We start from the raw sequence: 13,578 nt of genomic DNA on the forward strand, positions 1-13,578 counted from the left end.
GGGTGCCTAGGGAGGAGGTGCAGTCCCCATCCCTGCAGGTGTCCCAGGCAGGCCTGGCTGTGGCACTCAGTGCTCTGGGCTGGGGACAAGGTGGCCATTGGGCACAGCTTGGCCTCCATGGGCTGGGAGGGCTTTTCCAACCTAAACCATTCTGTGAAAATCAGAATCATTCCATACTCACTCTCTGCCACACTGGGATCCTCAGATGCCTTCCTAGCCCAGTCAGCATAGTCATGGATAGCAGAAACTCCGGGGTTGGGGGCCAGGAGAGGACAGGGCTCATCCATATGGACAGTGCTGTGCTTCAGCTTTATCTCCAGAGGGGTGAGATACAGCTCCTTATCTCTGTCCATCTTCCATTGTTCCAAGCTCAGCTTTTCCACATGAACCTTGAATGGGGATTCTGTGAGTCTGGAGGAAAAGAAAAGATAGACCAGGTAGCAAATGTTCTGCATGTTCTCCATGCAAGTGAGGCAGCTCCTGTAGCTTGTCCTAATTAATGTGAGAGTAAAACATGATCCAAGGCATGAAGATCCTGGTGAGAGTCTGGGATTTGGAGCCAGGCTTTGGGACCCTGATCAACCTGGGCTAGCAGAAGGTGTCCCTGCCTACAGCATGGGGTTGAAAGAAGATGGTCTTCAAGGTCCCTCCCAACCCAAACTTTCTGTGATTTGGCAAATAAACCTCACTGAACTCTCCAAAGGCAGCAAGCACATCTTCACCCCAGCTCATTCCCTCAGCACTTCAGATATGCTGGAGCACATTCAGACAAGCTTTTTGGAGCACTTCAGTGTTGGGACTGGACTATATTCCAGTTAAATTCATGGTTGGAGACCCTAAAGGTCTGTGTGCCACTGGATGCACAGGCAGAATTTAAGGTGTCTGGGAACTGAGAACCTGAACCTATCAGCTCCTCAGATAGGGCAGATGTCCTCAGGGAGAACCAACAGACTAGAAGCTTTCTGGACAACTTTGAACTTTGTCTTTAACCTTGTGCTGGCTGATAGTGCCATTTGTTTGGTTTAAAAAAAAAAAATCCTCCTACGATGCTATTCCAGGATTTGACAGATATTTTTGTGGAGAAGGGATATGAAGGAGATCTCCACAGCTAACACCATCTTGCACCACTCTTGCATGTCAGAAGGAACAGCAACCTGCAACCAGGGTTCTGTCAGCCATGAAGAGTATGTCACACTCATTCTGAAGGAAACCATTACTCACGATTTGGGAGCGACGGGAGTCGGCAGGAATCCATATTCCACAGGCTCCAACTGAGGATCCTCCACTTCACTGGAGCCACTCAACTGATCTCCACAATTGACCAGCGTCCAGTTGGGTCCCCAGCCAACACGGAACGAGCGTCCCATGAAGAGTCCCATATCCATCAGGAGCTTCCCTTTGCCATAGGTGATGGACCTCTCCAGAGGGACGAGCCCACGCTGCCGGCGCACCCCGACCGTCTTCACCTGCACCTCGGGCACTGCCGGTGGCACGGAGAATGCTGAGGCCAGCGGGGACACTGCTGACCACAGGGCAGCAGAGGGGGGGCTGCCCAAAGTCCTGGGGCCCTTGGCATCTGGCATGGCAGCACTTGGTGCTTGGAAAAGGACATTGGCAAACTTGGATTGCAGCAGGCCGGCAACTGGTGGGGAAAAGCAGCAAGAAGGTTTCAGTGGAAGGACACCTGTATTTGAGGGGACATTTCAGGAATTCCTGCAATTCCCAGAGCAGCCAGTGGCAAACGTTTGGATGGTGTGATGGGAACTGGGAGCTAAGTGTGACTGTCTGCAGTGCTGAGTCCCACTGACGCCCCAGCACTGCCCAAGGAACACAGGAGGTTTTCCCAGGAATGGGCCAGCGACAGCCCCACTCCACAGTGGGCTCTTCCCAAAGGAGTCCCTCATTTAATGCTGGAATGAAGACATCAGAACACAAGTGGGATGTCAGACATGGCCCCACATATACCTCAGGTCTGTCCCTGTCAACTACAAGGGCTTTGAATGGATTAACAGATATGAATTAATGGGTGTCCTCAATTAGGAAGCATCTTCCTGTTTGTTCCCAGAGGTATTCCTCAAAACCCCTATGGAAAGCACCACTTAGTGGGTGCACTGGGTGTAAGGGGCAAAGTTTGGGCAGTGGGGGAATCTGGTAGGGGCTGCCCTGTGCTGGGCACAGCTGGTGCCCACAGCAGACCCACCATGGGCCACCTCCAAACCAAGCTGCAAAGTTGTTGGTGCCTCTGGGAGATCTTAAACGGGGGAAAAAGCCCACACTGGGAGGGAAAAAAAGAAAAACAAAATGAAAAGAGCAGTGCAAACATCAGAGGAGGAGGTGAGGAGGTGCTCCAGGCAGCAGAGCTCCCACAACCCTTGGGGCACTGCTCATGCTGGAACAGGGAATGAACAGAGGAGGAGGGAGTGGCAGGAGGAACTGCTGTAGACTACAGGATTTTGCCTGCTTGTGTTAAATTTCACTTCTTCCTTCACACAATCTGTGGTTTCTCACCATACCTGAGTGTTTTTTGTGTCCTTGTGATTTTGAAATGGGGAGCCTTGGAGAGCAGATCTCTTGGGAAGTGTCCATCTTGACAGGTTGCTTCCCAGGATAATCCAGGATCAAATCCAGGTCATCATCATCAGCAAGCAAGGAAGCTTTCATGATCTGAGGATGTGGGAAGCCAAGCCAGAACATCAGCAATCCCTCCCACAGCAGCAGCTCACTAAGCTCATCAAAATAGCTCTTCCCACCCAAAAAAACCTCCTACATGCAGCACATGACCAAACAACACAGCCACACTGCAAATTCCAAGGGAACAGTGGAGGCACAGCTCAGGCTTGTCACCTGATGGATGAGGTTTTACAACTACTCATTAAATCAGTGCACAGGACTTGTTAGGGATGGGGATGACATCCCAAAAGAATCCTGGTTTCTTAGTTCTCTCTGCTGTTTGTCAACTTAAAGACCAGAAATTATTCTTTATTACAGGTAGAAGCCCAAAAGTGTTCAAGGTACTTTCCTTCCACAAAAATGACAAAGGCCTGGAGGGACACGACAAGGGGGAATGGCTTCCTACTGTCAGAGGGCAGGGTTAGATGGGATACTGGAGAGAAACACTTCCCTGGGAGGGTGGGGAGGCCCTGGCCCAGGGTGCCCAGAGAAGCTGTGTCCAAGGCCAGGTTGAAGGAGCTTGAGATAGTGGAAGGTGTTCCTGCCCATGGCAGGCGTTGGGGCTGGATGGGCTTTATGGTTTTTCTCAACCCAGACCTTCTGTGTTATTGTGAAATTAAAGCATCAACACCAAGCCCCAAATCAAGACCCCCAAGGCAGCTGCTCCGGTATTCATTCAGCTTATCCCAGGGCCCACACTCCAGACTTCTGAAATCTAAGTTCTGGCTTTAAGGTGTTTCATGTCAGCACTGAGTTTTCCATGTGTGAGGTTTCCCCCGGGACACAGATGTGGTGTGTGAGCTCAATCCCACTCTATGTGATGCAGTTCATCACAAGCTGGTGTGTAAATACCCTTGGGGAAGCAAATCCATCCCTGGAGGAGTGATTTTCCAAGGCCTCTCCTGGAGAGGTAGACTGGCAGGACACTGACCTGCAGGACATAGGGGTTGATGCCCTGGGTGGACGCGATGTGAGTGGACGCCGGCACTGCCTCCTGCTCCTCTGCCAGGGCATCCTCTGCGAAGGGCTCCTGGGCTGCCTCCTGGGTGATGTCAGCCATGTCACTGTCCAGCTCCACCACCCTGCCCAGCTGCTCCAGCTCCGGGGGCTGCGGATACAGAGGCCACGTCACACCCAGAGCCAGCTTTGCCAGGACAGAGTCACAGCCCTGACTGTCACCTGAGGTGCCACGGAGCGTTCAGGGCTCTGCCGAGGCTCCACGCTGAGCTCAGGGATGGACACAGAACCAGCAGGGTGTGCCAGGCCAGGGAAGTGCAGTCCCAGGTCAGCAGTGCCTTCCTAGAGTTTTCCCAGTTCTGCCATTCAGTTTAGGAAACTTCTTCAGCTTTCCAGTTCTCACGTGCTCAGGAAAGGGAGAGCTCTGTGGATCCTGCCTCCCCCTCCCCTCCTCCCAAATCCATCCCACGTGGCACAAATTCCAGTCACAGAGTCTACGTTCCACAATGAACTGCATTTTATGTGGTTCCCTGGCAGGGTGGGGAGGCCCTGGGATGGAATTCCCAGAGAAGCTGTGGCTGCCCCTGGATCCCTGGCAGTGTCCAAGGCCAGGTTGGACATTGGGGCTTGGAGCAGCCTGGGACAGTGGAAGGTGTCCCTGCCATGGCAGGGGTGGCACTGGATGATCTTTTAGGTCCTTCCAGCCCAAACCATTCCATGATTCTATAGCTAACTCTGGTCACTGCCATGGACTGTACTTTTGCCCAGCTCAGTCTGTGGGACCTGAGCTCCCAGGTACTGGTTTGGCTCCAGTTTAACCATCCCATAACTTAGCCTTGTGTCCTGTGAAACCCTCATGCTTCCAGCTTCCCTGCTTCCCAGAAAAAACACAGTACAGACCACTGAAGTGATGCAAAAAAGGAGTGAGGAAACCTAGGCTGGGAGTGCTCTGGGAGTCCTGCTCAGGAATTAAGGAGCACATTCACAAGGCTGTGCTTAGCTCTGTAGGATCAGCCAGAAAGGGGTGAAAGTTCTCAGCTGAGGCAGATAAAATAACCCCAGGGGTTTGTAAGGACAGAACAGAGTGGCAGATGTGGAATCTGAGCCTGGCCCTGCATGTGGAACAGATTTACAAGTCAAAATGTGGTTAGAAACACACGAGTTTCACTGCTCCCTTCATTGGGCTTTAATGCAGCAGGTTCCCTTGCAACATTAATAAATTCATTAGTATTTAAGTTAGTGAGGGAAGACAAAACAAAATCCAAATCTAGATACTAAATGCTTCTTGCAGCCCAAATAATAATATTATCAGATGTGCTCTATACCAAGACTTTGGAAGGTTCTAAGCCATGCTATGATGTTTCTTAGGGGTTTGGGAAACCAAATGAGTTTTTTTTCTCACTTCAGAAATTAAAACCAGAGTTAATGGTATGCAAGTCAGAGAGGTTAATGAACCTGGAGGGGTTTTTGCTAAGTTCACTGGAATGTGTAAGAATGTTTGAATATATCAGAGATATTCCCAGTATTCCTGAGTATTTAAAACCACAGCTCTGGTCCCTCTGATCTGAACATGAAGGAGGAAAGGGAACTGAGGTGAGGCTGTTGTGCAGCCACGTGTGCAGCTCAAAATGCAAGTAATTAAGGATCTACTCCAGCAGAGGGATGAATGAGTGGATGTTAATTAGCTCAGGAGCTGGGAGGGCTGGAGCAGCAGCTGGCCACTACTCTGGGATTCTCCTTGCAGAGCCCACCAAGAGGTGGCAGCCCCCAGCCTGCCCCAGCAGCACCATGCCCTGCCCAGGGAGCAGCCAGTTCTCCTGGAACTGCTGTACAGGGATCAGGGTCCTGACAGCCCCTCTCCCCTGCCAGGAGAGCTCTGTTCTCCTGCCACACAAGCAGCCAGCAGAGGTTCATGCTGGATACCAGGGAAAAGCTCTTCCATGTTAGAAACACAGAACTACTGAGGCTGGAAAAGGCTCTGAGCCCACTGAGTCCAACCCTTCCCCAGCACTGCCAGGGCCAACACTGACTATGTCCCCAAGTGCCACATCCACAGGGCTGTGATATCCCTCTAGGGATGGGGACTCCACCAGTGCCCTGGACAGCTGTGCTAAGGCTGGACAGCCCTTTCCAGGAAGAAATTCTCCCAATACCCAACCTAAACCTCCGCTGGCACAACTTGAGGCCATTTCCTGCTCCACTCTCCTGTCAGGAGCTGTACAGAGCCAGAAGGTTCCCCCTGAGTCTCCTTTGCTCTAGGTTCTGCTCTTTCCCAGCTCCCTCAGCCATTCCTGGTGCTCCAAACCGTTCCCAGCTCTGTTCCTTTCCCTGGACACTCTGCAGCCCCTCAATGTCTCTCCTGCCCTGAGGACCCAGAACTGGAAACAGCACTCAAGGTGTCTCACAGTGCCCAGCACAGGGGGACAATCCCTGCTCTGGGGGACAATCCCTGCCCTGGGCCTGTGGCCACACCATGGCTGGGACAGCCCAGGGGCCACTGGCCTCTTGCCCACCTGGGCTCCTGGAATTCCCAGTGAATTGGATCAAACACTGCCTGTGGATCAAACATTCATGTGTGAGACGGGCCCAGCACTGAGGATGTTTTGCAAAGGTTTAAAGCAGTCACATCCAACACAAATATGTTTTAGAAAGCCAGCATATAGCCAGCCTTACAAAAGAATTATTTTAATAAAAATAGAGCACATTCTTAAAATAAAAAGCAGACACTCTTGCACACTAATGGTGGTAAAGGCAACTGAGTGCACAGCATCACTGTCCAGGCAGGCAGCACACGGCGTTGGCATTACGGGCGTGCATTTAATAGTCACAAAAACAAGGGTTCTTCCAGAAGAGGTGCAAATCTGCCAAACTCAGACTAGAATTCAAACAAGAAACAAGCGTTGAAAGCCTCCCCGCCCCATCCTCAGTCTGAAATGTCAAGTGTCTCAAAGGAAAACAACATGCAGCCACTCAGTTGGTGCCGCAGATTCAGAAGAGTTTCTGCAAGGCTTCACTCTCCAGATTCCAGGTTACTCCAACCACCCCCTTCCCAGGCACCAGCTACTCTCCAAATTCCATGTCATCAACCCCCTTTAGCCACTGTTCTCCTTCTACCTGAGCTGGGGGTGCTGGTTTGCCGTTCAGGGCCATCTGCTGGGGCAGCAGGTGCCCTGGGGGTGGCACAGGTGTGGTCTTTAACTTCTTGGTGTCCACTTTTGAAGGATGATCTTCCTCCTCCTCATCTGAATCTTGCAAGCCATACTTGGAAAAGTGTGCTACCTGTGGTAAGGAGAAGGACAAACATGTCACAGCCTGGAAGTGAAATCTGAAAGGCCTGAACACTGGGCAGGTGTAACTGTGCTCTGTGCAGGTGTTGCAACACACACAGCTCTTGGGACATCTGCAACAAATCCAGCCTCTCTACAGACCAAAATCACTCGCTGTAGGCAGGTCAGGGGGGGCCTGTAGGGGGCCACAGGTTTCACCAGAGAACCAGGCTGGTTTGGGTTGGGATGGATCTTAAAGCTCATTCATTCTATGGGCAGGGGCACCTTCCACTAGTGCACGTTGCTCCAAGCCCTGTCCAACCCAACCCTGAACACTCCCAGGGATGAGGAGTCACCTTGGTGAGGACAGCTCTCACCAGAGCTGAGGGACTCGAGACAGCTGTCTGAAGTCCCCAAATGAGTTGAATGACAAATTCTCAGGAGAGTGCAGCCCCAGGGCAGGAGATTGCCTCACCTTGAAGACCCAGGAGCCAGTCTCGGGGCGGTACTCCTTGAAGCGCGCGCCCTGTTTGCGGGACACAGCCTCCAGGCGGCCCTCGTAGTTCATCTCGGCCAGCCGCTCGGGGCTCTTGATCAGACAGCGGGACGTTTTGTCCGTGGGCCACACCCCGTCCAGGGTGACCTCAGCTCGCCTGCAAGACACCAAACAGCTCACAGACAAGGGCTGAGGCAGAGCTGGTGGGAAACAGGGATGGGAAAGGTGGGCAGGGGAGCAGAGCTGAGACCTGGCAGGGGGGCACAGCTCAGGCCTGGGCAGAGGGGCTCACATCAGCATTTAAACCAAATATCTGGTTCAGAAGTTTGTAAGTATATCATATCTGTAACACTGAATGTACCACTTGGATTTGCGTCTTGGTTGCTGCTTGCAAATGCAGCAGACTGTCAGGATTTTAAAAATCATCCCTATCTAACACTTACCTATTTAAACCTTCTCCAATAGGTGGCTTTTTTTCGTCGTCAGGGTAAACAATGACTTCTTTTCTCCGGATATGTACGATCTCATCCAGGTTTAAGTTTGTTAGATTTACTTCTCCTTCAAAGTAAATTGATCCATAACCTGCAAAACAACCCAAAATGTCATGAATTGTCTGTGAAGTCATGTGCCAGAGAGCCCACGTTCCTGCTGTGCTCCTGTCCCCACCCAGCCCTGTCCTGTCTCCACCTGAGAAAACCCTAGAGGAGCATTTTCAACTTTGGCACCAATACCTACAGGCTGGGAGAGCTGGGAATGTTCACCTGGAGAAGAGAAAGCTCCAGGGAGAGCTCAAAGCCCCTGCCAGGGCCTAATGAGGCTCCAGGAGAGCTGGAGAGGGAGTGGGGACAGGGCTGGAGGGACAGGACACAGGGAATGGCTTCCCAGTGCCAGGGCAGGGAGAGATGGGATATTGGGAAGGAATTGTTCCTGGGAGGGTGGGGAGGCCACAGAGAAGCTGTGGCTGCCCTTGGATCCCTGGAAATGTCCAAGGCCAGGTTGGATGGGGCTTGGAGCAGCCTGGGACAGTGGAAGGTGTCCCTGCCCATGGAATGAGATGAGCTTTAAGGCCCTCCCAAGCCACACCACTCTGTGATACTGTGATTTATTCTATCCTAAAATCCTACAAGATGTTGATGCAAGCTGCTCCCAAAGCAAGGGCACTGGTTACAGTCAGACTGAGGGTTTGGAACTCTGGTTCCATAGCTTTAAAATCCCTGCATCAGGCTGAATCCCCTGGGAGGCCAGGGGGGTCTCACCCTTGCGGCCGATGGTGAAGTCTGTGACGATACATTCGTTCCTGTCGTTGGTGAAGCGGGCCAGCTCCTCCAGGGAGGGGATGGTGTAGTAGCCAGCTCGTGTCAGAACAATCCCTGCAACACAACATTGCCTGAGAATGGGGCTGGCAGCAGTGTATCAACATTCCCAGACTGTAATCCCATTTCTTTTGCCAGCCTGAACTGCTGGAAGCATTAGAGGAACCCAAAGCCAACAGACACCAAAATACCTTCATTCTGCAGCCTCCAGAGCACATTTAAGCCAACTGCTCTGGCAGGTTCTTCCAGCCCAGGCACCCTTCAGGGAGCAGGAAGTGTGCAACCACGAAGAGAAGAAGGTGCACAGGAAAAGAAAGATTGCAAATGCATGGACACTTGCAGGAAACACTCTCCCAGCTTTAGGAGTCCAGGCCCTCAGGCACTGCTGATCAAGCTGCAGCTTCCTCTACATTTAACAGGCTCCAATTCTTCTTCATCTATTAATTTGTTTAATGATCTTTCTATTTTCCAAAAGCATTTTGCATCTAGAAAATGTCTAAACATTTCTTCTGAACACATCACCTGCCAGTTTCATTACATGCCACATAAGTATGATCTGAAAGGATAAACAAATCTTTTCCCTTTACCTTCTTGAACTTAAAAAGCTCCCACATATGATATAAAATTGGGGGAATAAAATTTAAATGCTCATTGATTCAGCAGAAAAAAATTGTGCACTAGGTAAGAAAAGCAAGATTTGTGTTCCTGTGAAAAGGAAAAAAGCAAAAGGTGAGGGTGTCAAACAGCAGAAAATTTACATGAAACACTGGCCCTGCCAGCCTTACCTGCAGGATGCAGGTGGTGCATGGCTTCTGCCTCCTCCTCCCGCTCATCCTGCAGGGAATCCTCCTGGAAGGAAGCATCCTCACTGCTGCCCTCCAGCCCGTTGCGCAGCGCCGCGCGCATGTTCAGCGCCACGATGGTGTCATCCACGCTGGAATGGGACTTGTGCCCGCTGCCCTCCAGGGTCTGTGGGATGGGCTTGGCAATGGGGTTGGTGTAAAACCTGGTCACCTCGTGGGCCTCCTCCTCCTCCTCCCGCTCCCCGTCCTGCCTGTGGTTCTCCTCGGGAGGCACTGACAGGAAGAACCTGGGCAGAGGAAGAATGATGTGAATTATTTCGTTCTAAGGGACTTACACCAACATTCCTGTGCAAGGCCAGGAGCTGGACTTGGATCCCTGTGGGTCCATCCCTGTTGAGGAGACTCTTGTGATTCTGTCATTAAAATTCAGCTCTTTCTACACAAAGAGCAAACAGGACCATGTGAACTGCAGTGTCAGTGATTATTCCCCTTCCCTCTGCTCCTGCTTGACCACCTGTGCCACTGAGGCTCCCACTACAGCAAGGACAGTGGTGAGACTGGGACAATCCCCACAATGCTGGGGACTAAAGCACATGCCCTGTGCAGAGCTGAGTGGAAGAGGGAGCTCAGGCTGGAGAGGAGCCTCAACAGGGGTGGAACAGCAATTCCTAGGCTCCAAACCCTCTGCCCACAGGGCCAGCATGACCCCACTCACAAATCTGCTCTTATCTTAGCAGCTTTCAATAACATTAATGTGTTGAGCTGGGCAGGAGGCTTTTCCCCAGTCTCCAGTTAAAAGAAAACCAAGGCAAAATCAGAGTTCAACTGCAATGCGGCTACAGGTTTTTTAAAGGAGGTTGGAATTCTGGCTTGGGGCAGGGCGGGTGGACATGTAGCCTTAGAGGTTCCTCACTGTAATCTGTACAAAACACATATGGAGAAAATAGAAATATGAGACATGAGGATCAGTGGAGCTTCCTTGCAATTCCCACATCACTGAGGACTGAGCAGGAGAGGCTCTTCTCCCCTCAGTCAGGTTTAGCACTTCCCTCAAGGAATGCTCTGGTTTCTTGCTAGAGGGAATGAAGAAAGACTCATCCAGAAAATAAGTTCCTGCTCTCTGACCTGGATTTTGGCTGGGGTGACCTGGCAGTGCCCACAGGAAGAACACATGGTTAGTCCAGGAGGAAATAAACCTCCCAGCAGGCCAATTGCTTTCAACAAACATTGAAGTGACATGCCTGAAATGAAGTCACTGCTGTACAGCAGTAATTTAGAGAGAGGCAGAACCAGTTTGCATTTCTGAGGACAAACCCCTCACCTGTGACTCACTCACCTGTCCCCATTCTCTGGGTACTCTGATGGTGACGCCAGGTCCTCATTCTCTCGGCTCACAGGAGAGAACAGGTTGCTGCTGCTGAGGTTCTTCAGAACCAGCTTCTTGATGCTCTTCCTAGAAACAAAACAGCAAGAAAGGGAAATTTGAATCTATTCACTGCATAAATATATATTTTGTGCTTAATTCAGATGCTCCAGGGACCAGGAACCAACTCTAAGACTTGTTGCCAAACCCAGGACATACCAAATCTCCCCCAAGAGATCATAGGATTTTTTTGGGAATTCCATTCAAGGCTCTGGTTTATGAGGAGGTGTAAAAAGCACAAGCCAGTGAAAGGCTCAAAGTCCAAGTTCAGTAAACCACAGTGTTCTCTGTTTCCCAAATCAGCTCTTCTAGAAGCACAGAAGATCTGCCTCACAAGAGCAGGTTCATTTTACTGCAGGGTCACTTTAGTCTTTTGCTCTTTGTTTTCACTCGGCTCCAAACTTTTCCAAACTCCTTTTCTATTTGATTGCCACTGATGCACCCAAAAACTGAACCCAAAAGTTTCACTCAGGCAGATCCATGATTTATTTCTCACAGAAACACCTGTGGCTCTGAAACAGAACCACAGCTGGGATAAAACCACCAGAAATCTGCCTCCATACTAAGGGCATGAAGAAACCTGATGACACTCCCAGTTCAGGAGCAGGAAGTTATTACCCCATGCAAGTTCTCCTTGTAAGAATTCCTAAACTACTTTATAGGAGCTTTGTTCTCATCATGGGCTGACCTAATTTTACAGCTTATTTGGCCTTAAGAGTTTAAGCTGAACCTTTTTATTCCTCCACAGAAAACAGTTCTAGTGAACTCTTGTTACCGCTCTTCCTCTCTGAACCAGGGCACAAAATCATGGGATTTCGGGTAATATACAGGAATCTACAGAAGATTCTCACACAGAGACAAGAGAAGCTCACTTTGGCATGAAGGCTCCGTTGGACAGGGAGGGTTCATCATCATCCAGCCCATCAAAGAGCTGGGACTTGGCCGAGCCTGCTGACTGCAGGGCCTTGGGCCTCACTCTGGTCGCAGGGCGAGGGGTCAGCTTGTAGTGGGTGGGAGTTGTCAAGGCCTTCTGGGCTGCTGGGTTGGTTGGCTTCAGCCTCTGGAAGAGAAAGATGGAAAGTTGGAATTCTCAGGGCGTGTGGACAGAGCTTTAGGGTGCTCCACTCCAGGCCTTGAAAGGCAAAGGGGGTGATAAGGGGAAGCAATTATTGCAGGCAGGTTAGAGGGCTCCAGGCACAGCCCTATCCATCAGCCTGGATCCATGTGCCCCACCCCGGCTCCAGCTGCCAGGCAGGACTCAGCTCCAGCCCCTGGAACCTCCCCTAACGCTTCAAAAGTCTGGCAAGTGCTTCTTTTGTTGTCTTTTGAACAAAGCAACAGGGAAAGGTTTGTCACAGATTCTGAGATGTCCTAGGCAAAGCACTACAAATATTCCAAGTACTAACAATGATCCATCTTTATTCCCAACTGGCAGCAGTGAACACAGGAACTCCAAAGCCAAGGCTCTGATACAGGGAAAAGCAGGAAATCATGGAATCAAGGAATGGTTTGGGTTGGAAAGAACCTTAAAGATCATGCAGTTCTAATGGGCAGGGAACTTTCCACTGGAATAAAATCAAGCACTTTGCATCCTGGAGGGTAAAAAGCTACTGCACCATGGGAGAGCACAGAGGGCAAGTTACTTGGCTGCTCACTGTGCACTGAAGTGAAGACAGTGCACACAGACCAAAGCAATTTCAACTGTCACCCACAAAATTAGTTCAGTGTTGATCTGCACTTACCTCTTCTTTCTTCTTTGGGTCTGACATGGGGTTTCTGAAAAGTGGGGAGTCTCCAAAGGGTGAGTAGGTCAGGCTGTTGAGGTGCTGCTGGAGGACAGCTTGCTGGGCTGCAGAGGCGTTGGGGTCTGTCAGAGCTACAAAAGGAGCAGCATTTTAGTTTTAGAGCTCTGGAAACAGAACCAGGGCAGGCAGAAACACAGCAGCTATCAGAGCATCTCCTTCCTCCATCAGTGTGCAACCACATTCACTAAGTTCCCATGGATGAAAAACTGAGGGTGCAGAGAGCTGCAGTGCAGTGGAAAGAGCCTGGCCTGCCAAAATATTCAACTAATCCAGCTGGCTTCTGAAAGGCTGTGCAGGATAAATATTTCATGCAGAATTTTCATATTCCTGCTACCACAACTAAACATACAGGTCTACAGTCCACTCTACAATGGACTCTTATCTCTGCATCTCATAGCATCTAAGCATCTAATTAGGTTATAACATCTAATTTTAAAACTCTCTAAGAGTTCACAACATGAAACATTCAAGCCACCAAAAGCAGCTTAATTCCAATTCCAATAAAACCAGGGTGAATGTGGGCATTCCCAAAGAACAATTAAACCACTCTCAGGAACAAAAGCTTACTGTCAGGGTCTGCAGGAAGTCAGGAGGGGAGTTGGAGACAACTGGGTGTTATTTTGTCCCAGTGGCACAGCATTCCTGTTAATAAAGGCCTTCTAGGCCTCTCCTGTCTGGAAGTACTGAAGAAGCTAACACTGCACTTCCCTTACTTTTTTTGTAAACATCTACCCTCACTGTTCCAATTTCAATGATGGGAAATGTCACTAATCTTGAAAACAAAACTCTAAAACAGCTGCCATTATTGGGCATGCAGAGCTACTTTGAATTACTTAAATATACAT

The 13,578-nt window shown here is 50.3% G+C and overlaps 1 protein-coding gene across 6 annotated transcripts in view; it reads right to left on the reverse strand.

Annotated features, from left to right (window-relative positions):
- Window positions 1-13,578, reverse strand: part of NUP98 (nucleoporin 98 and 96 precursor) — a 33,815-nt gene that overhangs the window by 7,413 nt on the left and 12,824 nt on the right. For all 6 annotated transcript variants that reach the window (XM_085069410.1, XM_085069233.1, XM_085069323.1 and 3 more), the window contains 12 exons: window positions 12,671-12,804; window positions 11,801-11,988; window positions 10,842-10,958; window positions 9,488-9,792; window positions 8,646-8,759; window positions 7,833-7,971; window positions 7,369-7,546; window positions 6,742-6,906; window positions 3,602-3,778; window positions 2,514-2,664; window positions 1,222-1,642; window positions 182-411 (listed from right to left, as the gene is read on the reverse strand). In XM_085069410.1, coding sequence (XP_084925536.1) covers window positions 182-411; window positions 1,222-1,642; window positions 2,514-2,664; window positions 3,602-3,778; window positions 6,742-6,906; window positions 7,369-7,546; window positions 7,833-7,971; window positions 8,646-8,759; window positions 9,488-9,792; window positions 10,842-10,958; window positions 11,801-11,988; window positions 12,671-12,804 — 2,319 coding nt within the window. The remainder of the gene's footprint in view (window positions 1-181; window positions 412-1,221; window positions 1,643-2,513; window positions 2,665-3,601; window positions 3,779-6,741; window positions 6,907-7,368; window positions 7,547-7,832; window positions 7,972-8,645; window positions 8,760-9,487; window positions 9,793-10,841; window positions 10,959-11,800; window positions 11,989-12,670; window positions 12,805-13,578) is intronic.

The sequence above is a fragment of the Lichenostomus cassidix genome, chromosome 1 (genome assembly GCF_008360975.1).
Source record: "Lichenostomus cassidix isolate B80296 chromosome 1, HeHo_3.0, whole genome shotgun sequence".
Lineage (NCBI taxonomy): Eukaryota > Metazoa > Chordata > Aves > Passeriformes > Meliphagidae > Lichenostomus > Lichenostomus cassidix.